We start from the raw sequence: 27,894 nt of genomic DNA, 5'->3' as shown, positions 1-27,894 counted from the left end.
AGGCGGCAAATGTGTCGCCGACAATATGAATTCTGCTGTGCTGTGCTGTTCTGGCATTCATCCGCCCGCCCACCACACACTCTCGCAAATTACACACTTAGCTTCAGCGCCACGATTGCTTGGAAGGCAGCATGTGTCAACTGCCAGAGTCGGCACTTCCAGAATGTTTGGCCCGAGTGTTTTACGGGGGGCCTGCCATTGTTTGGTGGGTTTGACAAAGGCGAAAATTTTAATGAGCACAGCGCTGAAAAAACCGCCAAAGCAACTTTTGTTATTTCGTTCGCGCATTGTTTGCACTCCGCATAGCTCTGCGCCAGGGAAACGCATCAAAGTGCAATTTTTATATCCGGGTTGCAGTTGGGCAACTGACAAGGGAAAGCGCTTAGCTGCTGCCTCACCATCCCCATCCGCATCCACATCCGCATCCGTCGTCCTAGACAGCAGACAAGAGATGGAAGACAGGACATGGGACACAGCATACAGCACACAGCGCACAGGACACAGTATACAGGACTTGCAGCAGCTGCTCCATCGTCGCCTGCTTCATAAATCATAAAAAACTTTCGCCGCACGTCGCCGAACAAGAACAACTCCCGAGAAGCCGCCGAGCCCCCCGCTTTCCCAACCCCCCTGGGAAAACTTGCCCCCACAAACTAACCAACAGCTGCTAAGTGTTGAGTAAATGTTTTCGCGCCTCGTTGCGCTCTCAAATTCCCAAAACGTTTCCAGTTGTTGGTATTAGTGCGGCGGTGTGGCGGATGTGGCACGTGATTGCTGCAGTTTCCCCCTCCCAACTATCCAAAACTCATAAATAGAAAGATGGGAGCCAAGCTTGAAGTTTTCATGAGATACCAGTAAGTATCCGGAAGATTACTTTGGGATAATTTATGGAACGCAATTTCATAATAGGGGTTAAAGCAGCTAGATCGCGTGCCTAGTGTTAGAGTATATTCAGAATTTAAACAAAAAAATGTTTTTTGGATCATAAATTTAAATTATAAATTGGAAAAGATTTCACATAGTCAGTCTGTGTCTATCTAACAAATATTTTAGGACGGTTTTACTCAGTAATAACAATATGTTCGAAAAACTCCCCATGGTTTTATTAAGAATTGCCTTTCGTGTAATTGTGTTTTGTGTGTTTATATACATATATATTATTCAATCACTGAGCCGTATAAATATTATTTTAAAACCTAGGTGCATTCCCCAAAAAATAACACTTAATCTACAGTTCTGAAGTAGGATCAGTAGCTACCATCACCTGGTCTTCCTCATCCTTTTCCCGCTGCTCCTCGTTTCCTGCGATACTGCCAGCCTCACCCTCCTCTGGGTTCCCATCAACCGGGGATTCCGTAGGCAATTGAGCCACCTCCTCCTCCACCGGCAGGCCTGTGGTGACATCCTTTGTTGCCCCGCCTGCTTCCCAGTACTGCATCACCTGCAGAATCCTGGGCTGAATCGAACGCCTGGCACTGATCCCCCATATCATGTCCATGTGGTTCCACTTGCGGTACAAATGGTTCTCCACCACATTGGGCAGCAGCTTGGCCAATCGTTGGACATCCTCCACCGCCGCTAGATAATCATTACTGCCGTAGTACAGGGCCACCGGGGCGGTGATCCTGTCCAGGCGGTAGTCCGGCGGAGTGGAACGTCCATAGATCCTTTGGTTCTCCTTGGGATCGTAGTCGTACTGGCAGAAGCGATCGGAGTTCTGCAGTTGGATGTAGTGGAGGGGTTGTTTGACATTGCAGCCGCCGGGGATGTGACCCATCACAACTGGGAACATGGTCTGTGAAAATGGGTATTGTAAAAGAAGTACAGAAGATGTATGGTCTACCACCAACCACATTTTGCTCCTCGCGGTTCTTTCCCACAATCTGCCAGTAGAAGCGCAAACAGGTCTTCAGCATGGCGGAGGAGGAAACACACTGGCTATAATACAGGGACGAGTATGGAAAAAGCTCAAAGTTTTCACCAAACATGTTGAGACCCATGCGCGCCACTCCCAGGAGTGGAGCCTTCATGTGCTTCATAAAGGCCACTGGGGCCAGGGCGGTCATCAAGTGGACTTTGGAGTTATACTGTGGCCTACTCGAAGCCATCACGAAGAACGAGGTTGTTCCCTGGGAGTGGCCAAAGTAGCTTAGCTTTTGGAATCCGGTTTTTTCCAGAACCCCATCGATCATGGCCGGCAGATCGTACATCCCGATCTCGTGCCACGAGAAGCTCCAATAGGCCTTGTCCGTATTCGGATTGAGCTTCACATGGCCCTTGGAGTACCGATTGCCCCGGACATTGCCCATCCAGACATCGTATCCGTTGGCGTACAGGTAGTAGCCCAGGCCACTCTGAGGACCCATCACAATCCAGGTGGAGGAGGTGTCCTCCAGGCCGTGAACCAACAGCACCGGCCTGGCCCCAGGTCGTGGAATGCGATGCAGGGTCAGCACATATTTGTCTTCAGTGGTCACCTGGTGCGTTTCCGCCGGATGCTTGTACTTCTCCAGCAGTTGAATCTAGAGAGGGTTGGATCAGCAATATTCCTGTGAAACACATCCAGAACTAACCGTGTTCAGGTGGGCGTCCTCAATCACACTCGCCGGAAAGGTGTCTTCCACGTATCCACCCACAACCGCGGAGTCATCGAGCGAATGCGCCCACAGCACTGAGAGAAAGCAGATCGCGTGTCGCATGGCGTTCGATCCGTGACTAAATCGGGCTCAGTCCAAGCTCACTGCCCACTAAAGCGCTGTAATTAGTGCGGACTTTTGTGTGGGTTTGTTTTTGGCTTATCGTATAATCGAATCGTGGCCAGCTCATTTTCAGCTGTATGTGACAGAAAGTGTTCAATGCTCCCTCAAATTGGAGAAAATAAAAATGTTTTTGTAAATGTGGCCAAAGTTCACAGTGATCAGTGGCGTTAATGGCGGCGATCTGCAGTCATTTAATAAGCTTTAGCTAGAAGAGTTTACGGACAATTAATCAGCTGGAACGGCTAGACCAGATACCTAACGTTATTTTAAACTGATTTTAATTAAAGCATATAGCATTGAAATATAGTTTTAAAAACTGCAATTAGTTACAGGCTCCGCAGTAATCAGTAAAACGCACACTTTTAAGAAAGGTTAACATTCAAAAAAATTACACCTGTCATTAAAGGAAAATTTAAATAGAGCAAGAAAATCTGTCTTTATGCCGAGCAAATAATTATTAAAAAATATTATAAAAAATTATTTAGATATTTATGTTTATCATGTCAACATTGTTGACTAATAAAAAATACTATTACTATTGCGCCAATCGGAGTTGTACCTTCTATTTTCAAGGCCCTTCATCCATCTGAGTGCATCTACACTGCCCACCACCGACAGACCAAATCAAAGCGCTCTCCTCTTAATCAGATTTGCCTCGCCCCTTCGAAAAGCGGATGATCCTAGAAATGTTTGCCGGCTTAATTGGAAATTTAATTTTTAATTCAATTGTGGAGTGGACCGTGCCCACTTGCCAAACATTTGAATCGTCCCTTTCAGTGCCTACGTCATCGCTTTCTTTTTTCGCAATTGATTGGCAAAAATTGATTTCAGCTTCTGCATAAAATATTTGCCGCTCCTTTATTTGCAGCAACTGCTGTCACGGCGACGACTGACAGGCTGACAAAGCGGCGTGGACGGAGCGGGATCCTTTCCCGGCCCGGCCGTGTCCGGATTTTCGATTCGGATTCGTACTCTGATTCGGATCCGGCTCCGATGGCGGGATAGGCCTGATGCGAGTGTGACGGTGGCGGCCAACGTTTCGACATTTGACAAATAACTTAATTCGGCGTTGTCACCACATGTTGGCCATGTCGACATCGGCGGAGGGTGGACCAGACGGACCGGGACGGAGGTGGGTGGTGGTGGCAGCCTTGGCAACTTGACATCGCATGGCATGCGGACCAATGTGGGCGGGGACGGTTCAGGAGAGGGGCTGTGGCTCTGCACAAGTCAGTTGGAAGGATGTTCGAGTTGAAGCCTCGGTTTCATGCTTGGATGGCGAGAACTTCAATGGACTAAGCCTAAGGGCTGCCTTTAAAATTAATTGGCTAAGTGGATCAATTGGGATGTCTTTTCTTTAGTTAAGTGTCGAAGAAAGGTTGATAATTTCTTTTTATTCTGTAAGAACTCTGATTAAAAGTGATTAAATGTGTATGTGTACAGAAACCGAAAAGAAATCAAACCATAGTATCAATAATAACAACAAATATGGGGAAAAAATACAAATTTCATAACATTACTGTAAAAGATTTTATAAAGAAATATAATGCACCGAGGAAACTACTATAACCTTAACTTTAATATTGGCCTAAAATAAATGGCTTTACTTCCAGTTTCGGTTAATTTTCCCTAAATTATATTGGCAGGGCAGTTGTGTTATGTAATAACTCCCTAATTTTAGCTAATGTCGGGTTTTCAATATTTTTATATCTAAGACACAAATAGCTTTTTTGTTCATTTTCAGTTTGCTTAATTCCCCCAGAGTCTTTAAGCGCTGCCTAAAATCGCTGCCCTTTTGGCCCACTTTTCCAGCTCCGAAATTTAGCTGTCAGCCGTGTTACCCAATTTCCTGGTCGCACCTTAAAGGTGGACCAGCCGAGGAGGCGGTTCCTTTAGGTCCCGACGCGTGCCACGGCAATTAGCCATTGGCCTGCTTGCCAATGGATTTGTGTTATTACTGCGCCAGCTGCCAATCACACGACAATCAACAGGCCAAAAGCGTGTTGCAACTTGCAGTGCGCCGAGGTGCAGGCCAGGAAACCCGTCTGGCCAACAATGAAAACGAGACCAATCAATTGGCCGGGAAGCCCTTAGTGGGAGCTGGACTGAGACAATGGGAGCACAGCTCTTAGCCTTAAATGCCTAGAGCAACTAGCCGGCTGCACTGGGAAAATTTAGTAAATGAGAAAAAAGCAGAAGCAGAAGAGAGTTTTCCAAATATATGCTGTGAATAGAACAAACTGAAATCCCTTATCTATGATATTGGCTTAAGTTAATCTTTAAGTATTTTAAGGATATCTATCTATGTATCTATAAAATACCTAATTATAGGTGAAATCTAATTACTTAATTTAAAAAGTGCATCAAAAAGTTATGTTTACTAACTCTACAAATACGAGTGTTTTCATTGCTCTTTCCCCGTTCCTTTCCTAAATGTAGAGCAAATCTGTTTGAGTGTTCGATGCTCGGAGCTCGTTAGTGGCAGCATCTGGCGCGGCCGAGATTATGATCAGCATTGTTCGCCTGTCGTGGGCTCACATTAGCCGCAGCAGTTGCCCAGAGCCACCTCAGTCGCCCGTCGAGGAACCCCTTCATGTTGGCCACGCACGTGACTTTTAATCACGCGCGCATAAAATTTCATGCGAACTCTTTGTCTTGGCCGAGAGCAGCAAATGCTTCCGAGCTTTTGGCTCATTATGGCGCCAGGGAAATAAAAGTGCGTGAAGCCTAAGTGAAAAAGTGGCCGGGCGAAAAAAGGTCAGCCTCTGAAACTTTACGACTTCGGCTAAGTTTTTGGACCTGAGCCAAGGCAGGACTCAATTCCGTTGGCCAGTCAAAGGAACAACTTCCGCTTTTGCAGAGGTTAAAGTCAAGTGTGGGCCAGACAAGCTGGGTCGGGGTCGCCATATCGCACTCACTTCCCAAAGGCTTCTGAATGGAGCACAGAGAGAAATTAGGAGTGATTTGAGTATTGAAGTTTTTACTCCAAATAAACCTAAAATTCAGGTCTTTATTGGAATGCTAAAGATTTCCCGACGTGTGAATTAATTTAATTTTATTTACATACTAAAATGTTTGATTCTGAAAATGCCCTTACTGAAAATGAGCTATTTTTATACTAATTTCCTAGCATTAGATAGCTTTAAATGCTTTTTAATTATCATTAACAATTGCTACATCCGAATGGTCATTTACAAACACTTTATTATAATGCAATTTTATTGTTGATGTTTAGTTTTCGCTTGCCATTTTAATAGTTTTCCAATATTAGGTAACTTTTGTAAGCAAACCAAATATATAATCACTAACTTTAGCTAGAGAAAGAAATGTTTTCTGTGCCCCCGACTTGACTCTGGGCCAATTACAATTCGTTTTTTAGCTGTCAGCCCCACTCAACTGCCCCTGGCCACGCCCAGTCGCTGTAAAAGGGGATCCCGCCCCCGTTTTGTCTGCGTTTTGTAATTACTTTTGTGCACGTGCCACAGTACATGGATCTGGACCTGCCTTTAAAATGTACTTCTGCAGTGCGACAAGTTCAGGGTCGGAGTCGGTGAATCTCTGCCAGTTTCAGCCAGTCGCTCGAGTTTAATATTTAAATTCATTCATTCAAAGTAGCCCTGCATTTGTGGATCAAACGAGTGAAAATGGAATTTAATTTTATTATATTAAATTTAAATTTATGGTTTCCCCACCTAAGAAAGTCAGCTGAAAGCGTGGCCGCCTTCTCTATGATGTGTCGACTGCTTGTTAATTTCTGACAATAAAATATACGACGCTCTTTTTTTTATTAATTACCTCGTTATTTGCGTATTGTCATGGGCCCAGAAATATGTGGAGCCGCTGGGTCCTGTCGCCGGCCATCAACCAACTGAACGAGTGATAAAGGATTACAGCTGACAGCGGCAATGGCCGCGGAATTGATTAATTTATGGAAAACGAGAAGACTTTCAGCGTCGAGGAAAGGATGATTTTCCACACTGGCCCACAAGTTTGGGGGCGAAAACGAGCACATATGTGAACTATTTTCGCCCTGCTGCAACGCTTTCCTGCAGGCTGGTGTTACTTTTGAGCCTTGTAAAAGATGCATCGTTATTTAATTTAATGTGATTCGTAATTTGCAGCCATAAATTAATTGAATTAAGCCCATTTAATGAAAACTTGTTTGGGCGACTAATTGCACCCAAAGGGCTGCTGTTGACGATTGATTTGGTTTGATTTGTGTGGACACCAGAAGGGAATGGGACACTAAATGATTGAGTTTCTTTGACAAAAAAGGACAGAGAAATATGTCAAGCTTAAATGAAAGTGTAGTTTCGTGATAGGATGCTCAGGATATGCAATAATTTATTTTCCTATGAAAATGAATTGATTTTTAGGCATAACCAATGATTAAGGTCGAGTGTAAATGAAAATGTAATCCTGCGAGAAAGGTTGCTTTGTTAAGCAATAATTTACTTTTATTTGAATATGAACCTTCATAAGTTTTAGGCATGACGGAAGTAAACTAATGATTAACCCCTAACCCTAACCAATATTAACATGTCACTTGCCAAACAGCATTAAGATGCCTTCGCAACAAATCCTTTGAGCTGAAATAAAGGCATTGCAATTTATTTCCTCGCATGACCATTATGGAAGTTCCTATAAATATATTACGTGGCCGACACTTTGCCCATTTCATTATCAGCGTCTGACAAGGACTCCACGCTGCGAAGGCAGCACGGAACATAAACGTAATGTGCTGTAGTCCTTTTCATTACGATAATGAAATATTTCAAGAGCAGTTTATGGGGATTACTTACTTAAATGTGCGAGGCGCATGCAAAAACTGGATACCGTAGTCCCGACAACCGTGAAAACACGGCGAAAAACCCACTGAGTAAATGGTGGAGTGGGTGGGACACGGGCAGGGGCAGGATAGGCAGCGAAAAAGGACATGCGTGCAAATATAATCGGCGAGGCAAAAGCCGCAACTATAACACGAGCTGTAGCGCCGAGCACGCCAAGGAAGGGGCATAATTATGGCATTATCACACATCCACATGCAACCACCCACGAGGCGGGCCCACCCATGGAAAACTAACGATAATCAATTGAGAAACGGCTATAATGAAGTGGCGCAACCAAAGGGTTCGCCACCACCACGGCGCTAACTCTACACTCAGATAATTGCAAGGGAAAGGTATTTCCCGGATCTTTAAAATTATTTATTTAAGCGTTTAGTTTAATGAATCCTACAAAAGATTATAAAATAACTGAAAACCATACGAAATAACATTTAAAGACTAGTTTGTTGGGAAACTTTCAGAGATACATCTATCAAACTTAGTTTATTCCTTAGACATACTCAGTTCTTTTGTAGGTTTCCTTTTCTGCAGTGTAATTTCCGCGTTAAAGTGAGTAGCCCCGCGGTAAGCACTTCATTTCGCCTGGAGTCCCTCTTGAAACCCCTGTCCCCGCTCTCGTGCGAGGGGCGTGTCGGACAAAAACGCCTAGGCAGCAATCTACTGATGGCGTGTGTGCCCGCCAAACGCTCATTGACCAGCCCCCAACCCACAACCGCCATCCCTAGGAACCCTCTCCCCGGTTCCCCGGTTCCCCGATTCCCGACAAATGTGCTAAGTATACGTTGGCCGGAGAGATAAACATGGCCAACACACGCGCACGGTCCAAAGCCGCCGACCACAGAGGCCATTGGATGTGCGAGTGCGACTCACTCATGACAACGTCCATCATAATTCATTGGGTATTGAGCTGGGTCCTGTGGCTGGGAGCGACCCCCCACTGCATTGTAATGAAATTAGCATACACAAGACACAGTTGCCAGTCGCGCGTTCAGCGATAATTGAGTAAAGAGTTAGGGAAACACTTGGCGAACAGTGCAAAATTGTATGTCTTTAAGGGAAATTTAGGGACAATCCTTTAATAAATTAATAAATTAAAGATTATGATACAAAAACCGAACACTTGAATTGTAATGCCTATTATAGAATCTACTTTATTAACAACTCGTCAGCTAGTCTTTGTAATACTTTGATTTTAAACGAAAAATGGATCATAACAGCGTTTTCTTTCAGATAAAAAAGATACTTTTTTCTAAACTTAAATCACATAATAGAATTCAGTTCTCTGTGCAGCAGAGGCATTTAAAAGGGCGGGTCATTGAAATGCAAATGCAGTCAGTCAGTCAGACTGAGGGACAAAGAGACTGACAGGAAACGGGTCGCAGCTTCGTGGGCTCAGCTGGGTTAATTTCAGCCCAGGTTAACCCATGATGACACCGCCACCGAAACAAAGGCCCGCCTCGGGCAGCAAGAACCAGGAACCTGGAACCTGGAACCCGAAGCCCAGAAGCCAGGAAAAGGAGCCGCACAAATGGCAACCTATTTTCCAAAGCCGCTGCCGCATCTAATTTATGCCAAGAGCAATCGCAACTGCCAATGCCGCCTTATAAACGAGGTGAACTTTTCGCTCTGGCCAGAAGTTCAGAGGGCAATAAACTGCGCCGCTTGTTTATTGTTCAGTGGGTCCAACAAATGAGTCCATCGGAAGTTCAAGCCTGAGAGAGTTCAAGGCGGTGGTTGGCTTTACTTGAACTATTTAAGGAGCAGTTTCAAAGGGAATAGTCGTACAATTTAAAGGGATTCGACATGAATATAAAGCAATTTAATTTTTTTATTGAACATGTTTCGGGTGTTGGCAAGCATTATCTGATCCCTTTTCAATTGCGTTATTTTTTCGGATTTCTCCCGCCTTTTCCTCTGCAAAGTCAACACTCAAAACGTTTTGCCGACTGCTTTGGACAAAGCGGTTGTTAGGACAATCCCCGCTTTCCAGCCAGAGGACTCCACCGTTCGGGAATACAAAACCTCCTGGCAAGTGTCACTTAAAGGCGTATCGTTTGTTTTTTCTTCCCCGAATTCTTTTTACCGAAACTGCAATTCGAGAAATGCAGCCAACTTTTTTCTGCCAGTACCAAAACACTTTTCTTTCGTTCATTTCGGCTCCCAGTCCCTCCCCGCGCTTTCAATTTGTGTGTACATAAATTTCGAAATGGACTTCTCGTGTTGGGGCCCCCGACAGCAGCAGAAAAAGAAATGTTTAAAAAATGCAGAGAAAAAAAGCGGAGAAAAATAAATAAAAATTGGGTGGACCGGCGTGGGGAAAGCCCGAAAGAAATGGCGTGCGGAAACAAGTGGCCATGACTGCAGCTACAACAACAGCGACAGCTGGAGATAGTGTTCCAGCAGAAAACTGCATAAATAACGCAACAAAGAGCCTGGACACACGCCAATCGAAAGTTGCGTTCTGGGTGTATGAAAAATATACGAGGCTCGGTTCGAAAGCGCCGCCAAGAAATTTAGAAGTTCGTAAATTGTGCCAAGGAATTTGAATATGTTTAACAGCGCTAAAATTCGAGCAATGTGGCCTAAATTCCTAGCATTCAACTCGATTGTATAACTTGGAGCGCTGACCAAGGGGCGAAGCTCTTCCTTTGATTGTGTGGCGATTTCCTTGGCCAATGGAGCATGAAATTACAGAGGAAAGTGGCAGTGGAAGGGGCTGTACTTGTGTGAACATGGAAATGCTCACATAACCATGCATCACACGACACTGAAAATAAAGTTGGTTCTTCATATCCTCAAAATATATAATAAATTAAATTACATTTTAATAGAATGCCTTAACTGCAGTGCTTTCTATTCTCTAAATATTGTTGTTGATCTATATAAATAGTTTTGAGAAATTTCATAAATATGGATTTTTTAAATCACTTGTAAATGTTTTTGGTGTCTAAAAGTATGCAACAATATATTTTGCAATCGAAAGCAAAAAAATTGCATACTTTTAGGCTCTTAAGACTTATGTAAAAAAGATTTCAATAACCTTTATTTTTTGATTGTTTAATACTTTAAGTCAGTTTTTACTTTGGCAAGTGCACCAAGTTCAAATGCTAAAATCTTCATACCACTTAAGACTGCCTCGAGTTCCGCTTGAGTGGAAAAGGGTCCGGCTCTGAATTGACCTTAGCTCAGGAGCAACTGTGACAGGCGGGAGTCACACCGATTGCGATTGACTGGGAAAGCGGAAGGTGTCCACCAGGCGTGACTCGCGAGGTGAGGAGAACTGGTGACCCGAACGGAATGCCATAAAAACTAATAAAATAGAGAGCAATCATATCGTTGCGACGCGCAACTGACGCCGATTTCCACAGTTGAATCACTAATTGAAGCGCTCGTGACGGAATCCGATGGCCAACGGCATCCAAATTCAGGCCATAAAGGGTGAAATCGCTCGTTAGCCCTCCACATGACCGTTAAGTGTCTGGGCACAACCTGATTCCCGGGCACAGCATATGCTTATATGGCCCGGCTGGGGGCTCCAGTGTCATCATTACCATGACTAGGATTACGATTACTGTCATCGTCATGTCATCACAAACACACGCAGACTTAGCGAGCGTCTTTATGGCTTTTGGCGCTGAAATGATAAGGAAAGTTTTTGCAGAACGTTTCCCGGACGGGGCTTATGTCCATGCTGGAAACATATGGCACATTGCCAGGCGAAACATTTAATGGTCTGCAAAATGGCCGGGGCAGGGACATTAAAAGTTGCTTAACCTTCATTAGGCGCCCGATCCGCAGTCCGACTGACAGCGAGATGAAATTTAATATGTGTCAGGTCCTGTCGGGGGGCTTAATGCCCCATTTGCGCAGGGGCGCAGTGCATCCAAATGATATGCCTGCAAAATAAAACAAATCTCCGCCAGTTGGCGAGGAGCTTTAATCAGGCAAAGGGCTGAAGGGGCACAAGGACACTAGGCAGTCAAACTCATTTTGCAGCTTGTTTCACGGTACAGCGACCACGCCCCCGCCCCCAGGCCATCAGAGGCGCTAATGCGGCGACATGGCATTATCCTTTCTCCTTTCGCGACTTCTTTCCCGACTTTGCCGGCCGCGGCTGCACTCTCCTTGGGTATTTTGATAATCAAATTTGCGCAAACAAGCGAGTGGCGTGAATTTGCCAACGCCACCGGAACAAGGACTAAACAAGGAGCAGGGATAATAACGCTTGGGCTTCGTGCACTCTTCCAATTAGATTGGCCAAACTTGGCAAACTTTTCTTTACCCTAAATTCCATTACCTTCTTTAAATATTTTTTAACAATTTACATCTTGCATTTACAATTAAGTGTAGACTACAAGTAATTAAAGTAACAAAGTAAACTAATATGTAGTAAAAATGTTTAGAAAATCAGAAAGACTTCGGATTAGTAATCAACCAACTTATGCTTTCAGATCTCTTTGGGCTTTAAAGTCTGGTAAATTTTTAAGTAAAAAATTGTGTTAACATGAAAGTCGTAGCTTTTACAGATGTTCAGGAGATGGGTTCAAGGCTCAGTCACTGTAAAAAAAGCTTTGGAAAAAATGCATTTTCTAATGTTGTATTTTTTAGTTAGCTAAGTGTCTGGTGGTTATATAAGAACGCAAACTAATAGTCTTAGCTTTGGTTGTTTAATCCATGAGTTTTTAATTTCATGGTGTTTTATCTGCGAGCCTATAAAAGCGTACAGTTCGATCTTCTCTTAAAAGTCGGTTTATCGCCAAAATGCGGATTGGTGTCTATTACGCGTGGTTTGCGCTTCTGGCGATCGGTAGGATGGTTGAAACGCTCTTCCACCATCCAATTGTCCCTGCGGCTAACAGTTTACTGGCAGCTCAGAGCGCTGAGAAATTGAAAAATATTTCGCTAAAGGATTCTTTGACCGAGGCGGTTCAAAGGATGTCCCCAGAGGAATTACAACAAATTGTAGAAGAGGAAGCCCTAGGGGCACAATTACTGGCTTCAGGAGGATTAGAACAGGCACAATTACTAGAAGAAGTCTACACAAAGATTGATTCGCAGGCCACAGAGGTGGAAAAACTGCAAGCGAGTTTGCAAGCGATTCTTGCATCACAGTCTGAAGCAGAAGCTCTAGACCAGGGTGAACCACAAACTCAAGTACTAACGCAGTACGAAACGCTGGCCAAACTAAAGCTGGCTATGGCACAATCTCTAAAGCAAGGAATAGCGCTCTCTAAGCTTGAATCACAATTACTGGCTCAAGCTTTATTACTGGCTTACCCAGAAGCTGGGTCACAGCCTCGGTCACAAGCTCAATCACAAGCTCAATCACAATCTCAGTCACAGACACAGACACAATCACAATCTCAATCACAGTCCCAGTCACAGTCCCAGTCACAGTCCCAGTCACAATCTCAATCACAATCTCAGTCACAATCTCAATCTCAGACCCAGTCACAGTCTCAACGGCAAGAGCAGGCTGAATTAAACGCACAATTCCAACAAATAGAGAAAGCTCGAGACCAGATTGAAGAGCAACTGATGGAGCTTGGTCAGGCACAAAGTCTTATTGAGGGCCAAATTAAATACCAAACAGAGGGCCTACCATCAGGAGCGGAGCCAATTGGCCCACGCACATGTGGCCGATGTCAGGAGAAGCCTTACTTTTCGGAAGCGGACATTCAAATCGACTCCAAGCTGCAGACGGTAAGTAGTCCCGTAGGGAGTCTACAGTCATTATAGCCCCATTCTACATCGTTCAACAGGATGCCTTGATCCAGAGGTATGGCTATCCGTCAGAGACCCACTACGCGAACACAGAGGACAGATACAAAGTCTGCTTGCACCGCATTCCCCGGCCCGGAGCCACGCCCATCATGTTGGTCCACGGCCTGATGGCCAGCTCAGCCTCTTGGGTGCAGTTTGGTCCGGCTTCAGGCCTGGCCTACATCCTCTACCGGAAGGGCTTCGACGTCTGGATGCTCAATACCAGGGGCAACATATACTCGCAGGAGCGGGGGAGCGGTCACGAGAGCGATCGGAGTTACTACGACTATTCCTTCCACGAGATCGGCCAGTACGATATACCGGCTGCCATCGATCTCATCCTGGCGCAGACCAACCAGCCGGGCATTCAGTACATTGGCCACTCGCAGGGCTCCACCGCTTTCTTTGCGATGAGCTGTCTAAGACCCATGTACGCCGCCAAGATAAAGCTCATGCAGTCCCTGTCCCCAACAGTCTTCTTGAAGGGAGCCCTCAGCCCAGTTCTCAAGTTCATGCGCATGTTCAAGGGTGGCTTTACGGTGAGTACACAGAGAAAAATAACAAAACGATATTTCTTATAGAGCATGTTAATTTCGCTTTATAACAGATGCTGTTGAATCTTGTGGGTGGCTACAAGATCTCTCTGAAGAACAAGCTCATCGAACGGTTCCGTTCGCACATCTGCTCAGCCTCCAGACTCACCAGTCGCATCTGCGCCATTTTTGAATTTGTGGTCTGCGGCTTCAACTGGCGGAGCTTCAATCGAGTGGGGACTTGAGATATGTTTTACATAGATCCTTGAAGATAATGCAGTTCATCTTTTTCTAGACCCTCAGCCCTGTTGTGGAAGGACACGCCTCGCAAGGTGCCTCCGCCAAGCAGATACACCACTTGGCCCAGATGCAGGGAAAAAGTGTGTTCCAATACTACGACTTCGGCCTTCTCGGGAATCGACTGCGCTATAAGTCTATATATCCGCCCCGCTACAACCTTTCGCTTGTGACCAGCAAGGTGGCGCTCCACCACGGCGGAGGCGACTGGCTGGGATCAGATAACGATGTGGCCCTGCTCCAGCAGATCCTGCCTAACTGCATCGAAAACAGGAAGGTGCGAGCAGAGGGCTTTTCCCACTTCGACTTTACGCTCTCGCAGGACGTCCGACCATTGGTCTACGAGCGGGTCATTGACCTTTGCGGCACCTACCGTTAGACGTTGAAAAAATAGGAAAGGAAATAATAGAAAAGCTGTTGGTAGCTTAGACTTTAAAAGTTTTACTTTTTGTAATAAATATTTATTATATTATAATAAAGAATTTATTGAAAAAAATTGGTCAGTTATTAATTTATTTCAAATACCCCTTGCTTAGCTTTAGGGAGTGTGAGGGATAATTAATATACATATCTTAGCTTGCAGCAAAACGACTACTTCCACTACATCAATTGGTTATCAATTTTAAAACAAAAGTAATATTTACCAAATTTTTTCGTTAACTTTCGTTCCAGCTTATATACTATCTACAATAAAAATAGGCTTTGAGAAGAGTTTCATAACTAAGGCCTTAAAATAAAGGAACCCTACCTAGGATAGACTAGTCTAGTGATGAGCAAGAGTATCAAATTAATAGTCGTGTCCTGATTAAACTAGTTATGCTCACCCTGGGCCAGGTCAACTCAGCTAGGGATTCTGATTAAAAATAGGTGCAAACCGCTACCTGTGTTACATACGTTTCAACGTATACAATATTCTCCTTTTAATATAAAAGAAAATTTTATAAAAGGGTAAAAGTATAAAGCAAACACGGATTCGAAATAATAAATGTATTTTTTTGCCGTCCAGCATAATGTAGATTACGGTCGGTTACAAAAAAATAAAGGAAGGATACCGATTTTTTAAGAGTTATGCAAGGCTTTTTTTTGTGCTTCTAGCCTTTGTTTCTTATTTAGTGATGCAACTTTGGTATTTTAAGCAGTTTATCTGCGGATTGACACTGTACTCCAAGCATTGTTATTTTAATTTCAAGGCTCGTTAGCATCGAGCCTATAAAAGCGGTCTGTTTGATTCCCCCTGAAGTGATCTAAGCACCGGAATGGCTTTAGTTCCTAATCTCGCGATCTGTATTATCGTTTTACTTGGTACTGTCGTACCCAACAAGTGTGAGATATGGGAACCACAGATAGACCCTCTATTTCAACTACGTTCCGGTGCAGATAAACAGTCGCAGTCCTTGGTACAGGTTCGAATTATAATGCAAAAAAGTTTAATTGAAAATGGATTGAGCCTCCATCTGATAATTTAATATTAGGACATAGGAACTAGCGGTCCACCGGAATCTCAGTCACATGTTGGAGATCTAACGAATCCCCGGGAACCAAATATTGCACCTCTGATCATACAACCAAGGCCTCATCAGAATATAACACGTCCACAAGAGATAGATCAACCAATTCCACTGGAAACGAATTCTCAATTCAACATCATTGATTCTAAGCCAAACAAAAACCCTCCCATCAATACAACCAACAAATTAATCAATTCGATTCAGTCACAGTTACAGTCACAGATCGATATACTAAAGAAGTCCCTTCTAGAGCAACCCGTTATCAAACAAATAACCCCAAAGGATTCAAGCCCTATAATATATAGGGTTGCTTCATCATCACAACGATCTCAGTACGTGATTGTTCCCTACCAACACGAGATTAGACAGCTGAATTCAATTCCTGAATATGTGATAATTCCTCGAAGGCTAAGAAGAAAACAACTAATAACGAATGACGTTTATCCCCGAACTGGCGACTCAGAAGATACCAATGTAAAACCTTCACCTCAGTTGAAATTAAATAGTCAGCAATCAAATTCTGAACTGTTACTAGTTGATGCTCCACAAATACCACAATCCAAGTTTTATATTTTAACGCCATTCGAACCGATCAAATTGAATTCTAGCTTTGAAATAATTGATCGAAAGGATTTAACGGCTATGAACGTGAAACAGTATCATATTAAACAGACGTCCCAGAAAATTGCCGAGCTGGAAAAAAAGTTACAGGAACTAAAAAGCAAACAACTTTTAAGACCTATAAGTTTGGCGCCGGTTGACCAGCCAGAGCTGTCTCAAGGAAAGGAGAAGCCTTCAGCATTACTGTCCAAATTGAATTCCCAGCTAAAGTCTCACTTACGGTCCCAGATACAGTCACAGTTACAGTCTTCTGGATCACTTTCTCAATCACAGTCCCAAATGAACTCCCAGAACTCTGGTTCACAGTCCCAAACACAATCGCAGTTATTCTCAGGGTCATTAGGATCGCTGTCTCAGAGACAGTCACAGTCCCAATTTCTGTCATCAGGATTACTCTCCCAAACGCAGTCCCAGTCACAGTTGAATCCACAGATTTCTGGGTCACTGTCCCAAACACAGTCACAGTCATCAGGATCACAGTCTCAGAGGCAATCACAGTTACAGTCCCTTTCGCACTCATCAGGATCACTTTCCCAATCACAGTCCCAGTTGAATTCGCTGACTTCTGAAAAACGGTCCCAAACACAGTCACAGTTAAACTCTCAGTCATCAGGGTCACTGTCTCAGAGACAGTCACAGTCCCAAGAGCTGTCATCAGGATTACTTTCCCAATCACAGCCCCAATTGAGTTCGCGGAGCTCTGTGCCACTGTCCCAAACACAGTCCCAGTTGAATTCACAGTCTCAAAGACAGTCACAGTCCAAATCACAATCCCAGTTAAGTGCACAGAACCCAGCGATCTCTTTCAACCCATATGACTCCTTACTACCGGCAGGTTCGCAAAGAGATCTTTTAAAAAATGCGAAAGTCAACCTGTTTACTTCTGAGTACAAAATATACAACCCACCGAAGTACCTCTCCCAGACGGACATCTTAGATGACTCCAAGCTGACAACGGTCAGTAAATATCTTTAACCCTGTTCTTAACTGATTTAAATTCCCATCAAAACATAGGCGAACCTTATTGAAAAATACGGCTATCCGTCGGAGACCAACTTCGTGAACTCTGACGATGGCTACAAGCTCTGTCTGCACCGTATTCCCCGTCCTGGAGCTAAGCCTGTCCTACTGGTCCACGGTCTGATGTCTAGCTCCGCCTCGTGGGTGGAACTGGGACCCAAGAACGGACTGGCGTACATCCTATACCGAAAGGGCTACGACGTCTGGATGCTGAATACCAGGGGCAACAAATACTCTAGGGAACAAACTGGGCCTCGAAGGAAACCCCGGAAGTACTGGGACTTCTCCTTCCACGAAATCGGAAAATATGATGTACCCGCTGCCATTGATTTTATCCTCAAGCGCACCAACAAGCGGAAGCTCCAGTACATTGGACACTCACAGGGCTCCACCGTATTCTTTGTGATGTGCAGTGAAAAGCCAAACTATGCCCATAAGGTGCAGCTCATGCAGGCCCTTTCCCCAACGGTTTATCTGCAGGAGAACCGCAGTCCAGTGCTTAAGTTCCTCAGCATGTTCAAAGGAAAGTATTCGGTAAGTAGAATCGATCGCAAAGTACTTTATAAAAGGGGTGGCGCTAAAATTTGTCGAGCTTTAATAACCCCTTTTAAGTTGCCGAAAAGTATGCTGTAGGAAATATAAATTGCGTTGCATACTTTTAAACACTTTTGGTGGAGATTTTAATCTCTAAATTTACAGTAACCGCTGCATAAAATCTTTTTTTGTAGATGCTGTTGAACCTTTTAGGGGGTTATGAGATCTCGTCGAAAACAAAGCTCATAGAGCAGTTCCGCCAGCACATATGCTCGACCTCGGAGCTGGCCAGTAAAATTTGCGCCATCTTTGACTTTGTACTCTGCGGATTCGACTGGAAGAGCTTTAATAAGGTGGGACTAGAGGTTCTTTATTGCGTTATCTTCAGAACCCCATTATCTTTCAGACGCTAACCCCGATTGTGGCGGCCCACGCCTCCCAAGGCGCCTCTGCCAAGCAGGTGTACCACTACGCCCAGCTGCAGGGTGACCAGAACTTCCAGCATTTCGATCATGGACCTGTCCTGAATCGGGTTCGATACGAGTCCAGCGCTCCCCCAGTCTACAACCTCTCGCTGACGACCAGCAAAGTGGTGATCCACCACGGCGGAGGAGACTGGCTGGGATCCGACTCGGATGTAAACCGGCTGCAGCAGAGCCTGCCCAATCTCGTCGAGAGCCGGAAGGTCAACTACAACGGCTTCTCCCACTTTGACTTTACGCTCTCGAAGGATGTCCGACCGCTGGTTTATAGTCACGTCCTTCGCCACTTGTCAGTTCAGCTGCCAGGGTAGGCCAGATGAGGGATTACATCAAGCAATCAGTTAAAAATGTAGAGTTTCAGTAAAGAGACATTGAAATCATAGAACCTTACATAAATGTACTTTAAATATCACAGTACAGGGATTATAAAAAGGTTAAAAAATGGGAAGATATTCTTATACCCTTGCAGAGGGTATAATGATTTCAACTATAATTGAAACAAAAATAGTTATAAAATCTACCAAAAATCGTTCACATTTTTTCCACTGCTAACGAAAGTTCCTCTGGGGGCTGGCCATCAATTCACTGGCTCTGAGCCCTTTCCATCGGCATCACTCAGCGATGGAAACGAAATCAATGCTTACGAGCAGCGAGGGAAATTTGCATTTTCCCGGCCCCAAGCGCCGCCATAAATTTCACATCCTGAACGCATATTTAGACGCCGCGAGGCCAAGTTTTCAAATTAAGTTTGCAATCGAAATGAGGCGAAAGGAAGCCAGACCAAGGCTTTAAATTGCTCACGTGTGTGACACATTTCTTTTGGCGGAGTCACGACAATGGCGAAAAGCGGAAGCAGAAACGCGAAATGTGAAAAATGCGCAGAGCAAACAAAGGAGGGCCGAGGGGGCTGCGACATCGGGGGCGGTGGAACGTGTCGCTTAACAGCCCCACGTACGCAGCCCTCGGGGCTCAAGCCACCCACAATTCAGCACCACCACTGCCAGCCTAGCTATTTTCGATGTGCCTGGTTATGCTATTTTCTATTCTACTAGAAATTTTCTAGTAGTAGTATATAGCTCTAAGAAAACTGAGAAAAAAATACATACCGTTTGGGCTGTTAGAACAAAAGATATAGCATTTTTATGCCAACTATCTTTGGCTGCCCAATCAACAAACTTGAAACTTTAAGCTCGATAAACTGGATATCACGTTTCATTATTGGTCCAACAACTTATTAGATAAAAATGTGTTGGACAATTTCGATAACGAAAGCCTGTGGCATTGCAGATGAAATACGATTTCACCTTACTAATTTTTCATAGGGTTATAAAATATTCCCTTTAAACTTATTTATGAACAGCAGTCGTATTTTATAATATAATTTTTCTTTGACCATCATAACAGTTTTAAATTAACCAAAATTACCAATAATGCGATTCCAGTTTTAGTTTTACAAATGTGGCCAATAGTATACGTGCTATTACCGACCTTATGTCAACGTTTCTAGCTATTTTCCGTACCTCCTAGCGGGCAGCACTACTCCTCATATGGTAGGCCCAGCCGGGTGGGGCATTTCCCACCGTAAGCCCAAAAGACCCGGCGTACGTGTGTTATTTAATGCTTATCTTTATCCTTTTCCCATTAGTGTTATTGATGTTGGCAGCGGGGGCTCGTTGTCAACCTGCTCCCGAATCTTCCCCAGGTGCCCCTCCCGATAAACTTGCCCTCCGGCTAAGCGCTGACAATTGATGCCAAGGATACTCCAGCCAAATCACGCGCTAAACATTATTTTAATGTCCCCAGGCAGTCACATATGTACATTTGAGTCGGCAGCTTTTCCCCCTTTGTTTTCGCATGCTGCGAATTTTCCGGGAATGTTTAAAGTCCTGCCAACTCAATTCCCGGCATTGGCGTGTGCGTGAAGAGGTCCCTTGGGGGGCAACCATTCTCACCGGATCGAACAGGGCCGCGTCCTTGAAGGATTTGGGCTTCAAGTATAAATTTTGCTAAATTTCCGCGTAAAGCTGGAGAGCAAAAACATGTACAATTGAACGGAAAGAAAATAAGAACATAGCCAGGCATAGCCATTGGTGGAGAGTCGATAAGAACCATGTTGAGTAATAAGAGCTCTTCCAAAGCTTACAACACTTTTTTTTAGTTTTGAAATATATCCCATACCCTATCGAAAAATGCACCTCTGGGACCCTTCGACTGGACATCTGGGCTGGCCCTGACAATTTAATCCCTTTCACAGACAAGACCGGAAAGTAATTGTGTTTTGTTATGTAGCTTTCGACTGGTGGAGAAACCGTTCACACGTTTTAAACACCGATTCCCAACAAATTCAAATGTTTTGCCAACATTTCGTATTAGAATAGTAGCACAAAACCTGAGAAGCGGTCGAGGAATTTTGCGCGACCCCAAGTGTACAAAAACCCTTCAGATTTCAAGGACCACCAAGTTCTCTATTTTCTATGTAAAGCGACGAGCCAAGGAGGTAAAAAAGCAAAGCAAATCCCACAACCGAAGGAGGACCAGATGTGCTAGCCAACAAACCAGGTCCGCAGCCAGTCCCAGACGAGTCCGCAGAAAGCAAAGAAGAAGCCATCAGCCAGTCATTGTGTAAGAGATCCCAGAAAGGAGTTGCCAGATCGAACGACATGTGGTCCCACCAGTACAAGGTGCGTCCGCAGATGCACCTGCCCTTAGTCCACGAGCAGATCGCGCTGCAGTGCGCCCGGAACATAGTGCGTGTGGCCTCCGCCATGCCGCAACCGCAGCCGCGCTGTCCATCCGGCTATATGGCCGTGCTCGTGGAGCTCCGCCGCGTGGACGAGCCGACCGTGCACCGCTACCAGGTGAACGTGCCGACCACGGGCTGGCCGACCGGTGAGTCGCAGGGCCCGGAGGAGCAGGAAAGCGTGCAGCAGCTGGTGCTCCCCGGCACACTGGAAACAATGGGCCTGAAGGTCCCTGGACCAGAACGACCTCCGTGTCCAATGCACGGTCGTGCCATTATGGACGCAGGCAACGCCACCGAAGTCTGGTCGCCGGACTCGCACTCTGGGCCACCGCCTCTGGTTATGACCCAGTGCTCCATGCACTTGGTTAATGACCAGAACCCCAAGGAAGTTGCCACCTTTAGCGAGCCTGCCGTGGCTGGCGAACCTCCGGAAGCCCTGAGGGCTCACTTTATGGCCAGTCTCTACCAGCAGCACCCCAGTCCGCTGAGCTACTCGGACATCTGGGTGCACGGAGGAACTCCGGGCCAGGGCCCCTCGTGCCCACGGGAGATATCATCCCAACCTCGCAGCCCGCAGCTCTGCTTGGGGGAGAGCAACGAGTATGTGGCCACCTCGGAAGCACGACGGATCAATGGGCTCAAGGAGGCTCCCAAAAGAACTCCTGGAAGTGGAAACGGAAATGGAAACGAACCCCGCATGATGGCCGAGCTGTGCCTGGACAGCAACGGGGAGTATGTGCCCAATGAGCAGCTGCAGCGCCTCTCCAACGGCCACCGCTCGCATGCGATCCCCAAAGAAATGAGGACGGAGCCGAACTTCTATGGGCAGCACCAGAGCCAGCATGCAGAATCGCCACCCAAAGGACCCAACGGCTACAAGGGCGAGTTTTGTGGCTATAGCTACATCGGCAAGGAGCCCGGAAAGCCCAAGAACGGCTACAAGGATGGCTTCTCGGAGCGAGGAAAAGTCCTGGCCCAGGTGCAGGCGCAGGAGCCGAGTCCAGTGATGGGTCGAGTGGCGATGATAGAGCCGCGTATTCGCCAGGAGGCGCCCGTTGGTTTGCAGGACAACCTGTCCTTGCCCAGTCTACCAGGTAAGATGAGCCAGGATTAATTGTAGAATAATCCAGAATGAAAACCACAATTTTTTTTAATTTTAATTAAATATTTAATGGATAAATCCAGGAAACTTTTATTTTCCAAAAATATTTTCTTAGGATTTAAGTAAGAGAAAGAAAAGTGATTGTATAAATTTGATTTTAGGCTAATAATACTGTCTTATCATTTCATTAATAACTACCGCCTTTCGCAGCAGTGACGGTGCCCTCGGCTCCACCCCAGGCTTATCCACGAGAGCTGCAGGCCCTCTTCCGCTGGAACTACTGCGCCCTGTGCCACACGGTCATGCGGTCGCAACGAAATGCGCTAGACCACTATGCATCGCGGGCGCACGACCGCCGGATCAGCTCCTGGCTGGTGCGCCACTGCCCCACTGGCCACGCCGGACAGGCTGTGGGCGCCGTGGGCGTATCGGATGAGACGCTGCAGTACCTGCGCGCCCTCCGCCCGGCGGACTTCTACTGCGAGCTGTGCGACCTCAAGCTGACCTCGATGATGCACGCCCAGCAGCACTTCTTCGGACGCCGCCACCGCATGGTGGCCCGCCAGATGACAAAGCCCAACGGAGAGGGCTTCTACGATCCGGAGGGCAGGTGGGTGCGCACGGACGCCAAGTTCCTGATGTGCGAGCTGTGCGACGTGAGCATCACCTCGGAGTCCCAGATGGCCATGCACATGGCGGGCGCTCGTCACCGGAGGCGGGTGCACTCCGTCTACGCGGCTAGATGTGCCGATGGCATGGCTCTGGGCATGGACATAAACGTGGGCGGGGGTGTGGGTCTGGCTCCTTTCAATGGCGGTCAAATGTACGGGATGAACGCCAATGCATCTCTGGCCCCTCTGAGGCCCATGGGCCTGCAGATCCTCCCGGCCCCCCAGCCACGTCCCATCGGCGATCCCGTGGCCGCCTACTACTGCCAGGCATGCAACATCACGCTGAACCACGTGAAGTCGTTGAAGCAGCACGAGCAGGGCCGCATGCATCGCCGCAATGTGCACAGGCTGCCAGGACAACCGGTATTCTACGAGTGAGCTTGCGGATTGAGGGATTGGGAGAAACATTGGATGCAGCCTCAAATAGTATCTGAGGGCCGGAGTTCTGGAATCGCCGCACCCACGTCCACCCTCCGGCCGATATCCATGCTGAGCTGTGTGTTATTACCAATTTATTTTTGATCATCTACCTTTTTTTTATGTTTTCTAGTAGTATAATAAATATCCCCAAAACCCCAAAACCTGTGGTAATTATTTTGTATTCTAACTAAAGAAAATTTGAAATTAAACAAATTTATGTTCAAGCCCTAAAAAATTAATTTAATTAATTAGATTTCCTGCCCACGTTTAATTGATAACCATAATTCATTGCATGCTTTTGGGCTGCCGACGAAACCTTAGCAACATGTTGCTGCAGCCTGCATGTTTCTAGAAAAAGAAAGTAAAACTGAAAGCAGCTTTATAGACTTCCTTAAAAGTTTTCAAAATATAACTTAATTCAAAATGTAGTGCCGTGCGTGGACCCATGTCAGAAATTTGGGGGATCAATATCCACAATTGGGTGAAAATTAAAACGAAATAATAGTAAACAAGAATGGAAACTTACTTCTGTAAGGCCGAAGTTTCTATACCCTTACAGAACGTTCCCTCGAAACATTGTTGGTGATAAGCTTTTCAATTTTTAAAGAATTTTAAATTAGTTAAAGAAATATCAAGATAATGTCCCACTTTATTAAAATAAGGCTTTTGAGAAGGTTTCATCTCAGGCTTAAGGCAGACCGACTATTTTGCCTAGACAAGATCAAAAGGTCTGGAGATGCTGATCAGAAATATATTTGCTTTACGGGGTCGGAAATGCTCCTTCACGGCGTTAATATCCAGCATCCCGGTGAAACCTGAACGCACTAAAAATGTGTGCTGCGCAAAAATGTGTGCAGAAAGCCCCCAGAACCCACTCACAGATGCGCCACTGAGCGGGTGGAACTATCAACACTTCCTGGCTAATTAATGATGCGATCCACTCACTCCCGTCGCACGGCAGGAATGTCTGGCGTCTTTGCTTTTAATTGCCAGCCTGCTTATGCAGAGGCACGCTCCTCCGGCCACTCGGCTTTGGTTTCGGTTTCCGCCAGACGGAAATGGCATAAAATCCGATGGGGCTGCCGCTGGAGCAGTGGCTACGGACTGCAGACTGCAGACAATGGTGGCCATAAAAAGGAGTTATCGCTTGACAAATATCGGAGAGAGTGCCGCCCGACCACAGTGTCAGTCAGCGAGGGTCTAGACAAAACATGGCGCTAAATAAATAAATAGTAGCGCCGGGCGGGAAAAAAAATCCCACTCATTGACAACCACAAAAACGGAAAGAGACTTCGGCCGAAATTTATGGCCAATTTTTGCTGGGCCGCAACTTTGTTTGGGTTTGAAGTTCGCCGCCGTGCAAGGTCAATAGCAGTGGGGGGCGGCATGTGAACCGTGGGCGTGGTCGAAGCCCCGCCACATCCTGAAACCAGTGTAGTCTGGTTATCTACTGTATTTATACCATTTGGCGTCTGGTCGCGCCGGCAGACGGCAGAAGCTTCAAACATGTTTTCGCATAAATTAAACTTCTTATCTGGCTGTAAAACATTTGACGCCATTCCTGGTGCTGTTGCATTCGGCCGATTGCAGCCCGGAAGTGTGCATATAAGCAGCAACAATAAACACTGAATTAAATAACAAGGAAAAAAGCAACAATAGACCCAGAAGCAGAGCAAATGGCGCAAAATATAAATAAATATTGCCGGGAAATGGACAGTTTTATCGATGATACAGTCAATGATATAACCCTTGTCCGAGCGAGCATCGTACAATCCATATGTGGCTCGATGACAGTCTGACTTTAAATTCGTGGGGAAATTGATGGCAGATGAGCTGGAGCTGAATAATAATTCATTTTTAAGTGTTTCCATTAAAATGAAATGGCAATAAAATCAAGGAATGAAAACCAATTAAAGAATCCATTGCCTATGTTAAATATTTGCTGATTTCATCAGAAGTATAAAAGAAAACATGAAGCGTTTAGACAACAGAAGTTATTTATGGCTACTTATTTTATTCTCTCTTCGTTTTCTGTATAAACGGGACTTAGAAGGTTCACTTTTATATATACTAATAATAGGGTGATTTAAAAAATGCTAATACATGTGCTTCGGTAGCAGACATGTTTTTAGGCGTAACCAACCATATTAGCTGCAGTCCAGCCGCCTTAAAATTGCGCTGGGTTTGTGTACAACTGTGTAAACAAATTAATTATGCAACTTTGTGGCCGAACAAACCGAACCCCTTCACTCATTCACCCCTGCCCACTTGCTCTCGCTCAATAAAATATCCTTTCAACATATTTCAGCATAAACATTCGCATTTCCACATTTCCCTGCCCCTCGGGCCTGCTGGAAAATGGTCGCTGGAACCGCTCAGGCATAAGGAAATTTATGCGTGGCGAAACCAAGCCCCAACCGAAACCAAAACACATTCTCCAGGGCAAACTCTCGACTCTGGCGACTAATTTGCATTCGCATGGCCCACAGATATAGCAACGGCTACAGCGCAAAGATACAGATACACGTGACGGGTCCAGATACAAATGCAGCTTGCATCTGTGCAATTAACATAATTTCGGCAAAACGCTCACTTGCACAAAATGCTGAGGTAGTTTTGGCCATTTGCATTTTAAAAGCAGGTGAAAAATGTAAATATTTCAGTTGTTGTGTAATGCCCACTTTGAAATGTGTTGGTTTTTGCGTACTCGTGGATAGCTCAATCGGGTTCTAAACAAATGATAGAGCTGCAAAACCCGATAGAAACTAAAAAAATGTAACAACAATTTAATCAATTAAAAAAAACTTTATGCACGAATTATTAAGACATGCCTGAAATATATTTCAATAGTATGCTCAAGATACTTCCAATGTAAATTGTTTACTTAAAAACTCTAAGCCATAATATTGTAATTCTTTTGTACATCAATTTGCTTAATTTCTTTTCTTTACCTTATGCAAGATCTTTATATGCATTCAGCCAATTTGAAACTGAAACGATCTACAAATGTCACATTATGATCTATCTGAAAGATTTAAATATTCGGCTTTTCGTTATGTGGTCGTTTTGTTGTCAAAGCCTAATAAACATTTTTTATTCCTCAGTTTTTGCGGGCTGCCGCTCACCGTCTTTATGGCATTTATTACGGGGTCTGTCGAAGTTGTGTCAAAACTAGACTCAGATTTCCCAAAGGGTGTGTTGGGGATCAGCGCAAATGGCTTGAAGCGTGTGAAGTGCTTATTGTTTTGTTGTCTCTGCGGAATTATATAAAATGCTTTTAATGTTTTTAATTGTTACGTGTTTTGCGCACTTTGTGGGTCACAAAAAGTGAGTGTGTGCAGAAGGGGGCGATGTTTATGGCTGTTAATAAAACCAGAACCTGCTTGGGGGTAAGACTGTTACATATTTGACTGGTTAATTAGCAGTGCTTGAGTTTGATGACTATTGGACTACTTATCTTGTGGCCGACTTGTAAACCATGTAAATAAGTACCTTTTTTCACAGCCTCATTGACAAGGCAACCGGTCTTCATCTTAAAATAATATTTTTTCGCAAGCCTTTAAGACAGGCTAAGTTCATCAATGCTCATAAAGATTATATTATTTTATGTCTGAAAGTGTTAGCAATACCTAAAAAACAAAATTCGCGCAAAACATTGATTAAGTCTTGTAATAAATTACTTTACATTATTGGGAGCATGAAAGGCGCCACACCTCGTTACAAAATTTCGCTCATCTCATCTTCGGGATGCCATCTTTCTGCCTCGTCATCGGCAACAAGCGGCAGCAAATTGAACAACACGTTGATTAGAATTTGAATTTCGCGACATTAACAAACAAATCCCGCGGGATGGAGCAGACATCCAGTTTAGCGCCTCAGCAATTTTTCGGGATGGGATATGTGTCAATCGAGCGATCGGGCCAGCGGCAAACAAACAAAAACACTCGCAGCAGGGGCCGCCAAAACCTGCTCGCTGGGAAATTGTTTTTGTTTTGGCATTTTTGGTCACAAATATTGCAAGAAATGTAAACAGGAACAGAGCCTGTAGCCTGTTGCCTGGTACCATGACACATTTACCAACATTTTCGCTGTTGTTACTGGCGGATGACAAATCTGGCAAGGCATTCGGGCCCACCTGTTGTTGTTATTGTTGTGCCACGGAAAAGCAAACAAACAACACCGCTGGGGCTTTGTCCCGTGTCTCGTGCCCCATGTCTCGTCTCAGCCTGCAGGTTTGCCGTCAAAGCCAAAAAAAATAAAAGTTGGCGCACAAAATGCAAAAGCACACCTTTTTCAAACAAGAAGTGGCGATGCCCTAACTTAAAATGTTTTTAAATTTATTTTAATTTTCAATTTTACGTTATGTGTTTCCCTATTTATAAAACACTCTTTACAATTCGAGGGCTACCATAGGTCCCAACTGCTAAGCTATATTTTAAACATTTTTTAAAATTTTAATTGATATTGTTCTTGGCATTACTTATTATATACATCATGTTTTTTATTATATAAACGTTTACTTTTTTATAAATGTTTTATTATAATATAATCCTATAGCCTTTCCTTGTTTTTCTTAGTCATTAGGTATACACTC

General features: G+C 44.9%; 4 protein-coding genes across 6 annotated transcripts; 3 read left to right on the top strand and 1 right to left on the bottom strand.

Annotated features, from left to right (window-relative positions):
- Positions 1–1,127: 1,127 nt before the first annotated feature.
- On the bottom strand, positions 1,128–10,891 carry LOC108033365 (lipase 1). Of its 2 annotated transcripts, XM_017107675.3 has the most exons (4): positions 10,729–10,891; positions 2,574–2,755; positions 1,851–2,522; positions 1,128–1,795 (listed from the first exon to the last, which is right to left on the bottom strand). In XM_017107675.3, exons 2-4 carry the CDS (start codon positions 2,697–2,699, stop codon positions 1,229–1,231), a joined length of 1,365 nt encoding a protein of 454 aa, XP_016963164.1. In that variant the 5' UTR covers positions 2,700–2,755; positions 10,729–10,891; the 3' UTR covers positions 1,128–1,228. The 2 variants fall into 2 exon arrangements, with proteins under 2 accessions (XP_016963164.1, XP_050740979.1); XM_050885022.1 differs by lacking the exon at positions 10,729–10,891 and having other exon boundaries at positions 2,574–2,896.
- Positions 10,892–12,352: 1,461 nt separating this feature from the next.
- On the top strand, positions 12,353–14,694 carry LOC108034197 (lipase 1-like). Its single transcript, XM_017109025.3, has 4 exons — positions 12,353–13,309; positions 13,369–13,908; positions 13,977–14,135; positions 14,198–14,694. Exons 1-4 carry the CDS (start codon positions 12,368–12,370, stop codon positions 14,576–14,578), a joined length of 2,022 nt encoding a protein of 673 aa, XP_016964514.1. The 5' UTR covers positions 12,353–12,367; the 3' UTR covers positions 14,579–14,694.
- Positions 14,695–17,142: 2,448 nt separating this feature from the next.
- On the top strand, positions 17,143–18,675 carry LOC108033292 (lipase 1-like). Its single transcript, XM_017107558.1, has 4 exons — positions 17,143–17,163; positions 17,343–17,882; positions 18,077–18,235; positions 18,289–18,675. Exons 1-4 carry the CDS (start codon positions 17,143–17,145, stop codon positions 18,673–18,675), a joined length of 1,107 nt encoding a protein of 368 aa, XP_016963047.1.
- A 1,924-nt stretch (positions 18,676–20,599) lies between these two features.
- LOC108033340 (uncharacterized) lies at positions 20,600–23,461 on the top strand. Of its 2 annotated transcripts, none has more exons than XM_017107627.3 (2): positions 20,600–22,201; positions 22,423–23,461. In XM_017107627.3, the coding sequence occupies exons 1-2, from the start codon at positions 21,025–21,027 to the stop codon at positions 23,256–23,258; spliced, it is 2,013 nt and encodes a 670-aa protein (XP_016963116.1). In that variant the 5' UTR covers positions 20,600–21,024; the 3' UTR covers positions 23,259–23,461. The 2 variants fall into 2 exon arrangements, with proteins under 2 accessions (XP_016963116.1, XP_016963115.1); XM_017107626.3 differs by having other exon boundaries at positions 22,420–23,461.
- The last annotated feature ends 4,433 nt before the right edge of the window (positions 23,462–27,894 follow it).

The sequence above is a fragment of the Drosophila biarmipes genome, chromosome 2L, assembly GCF_025231255.1.
Source record: "Drosophila biarmipes strain raj3 chromosome 2L, RU_DBia_V1.1, whole genome shotgun sequence".
In the NCBI taxonomy this organism is placed as follows: Eukaryota; Metazoa; Arthropoda; class Insecta; order Diptera; family Drosophilidae; genus Drosophila; species Drosophila biarmipes.
The sequence above is the reverse complement of the archived record's forward strand: the minus strand, read 5'-3'. Positions and strand labels throughout refer to the sequence as shown.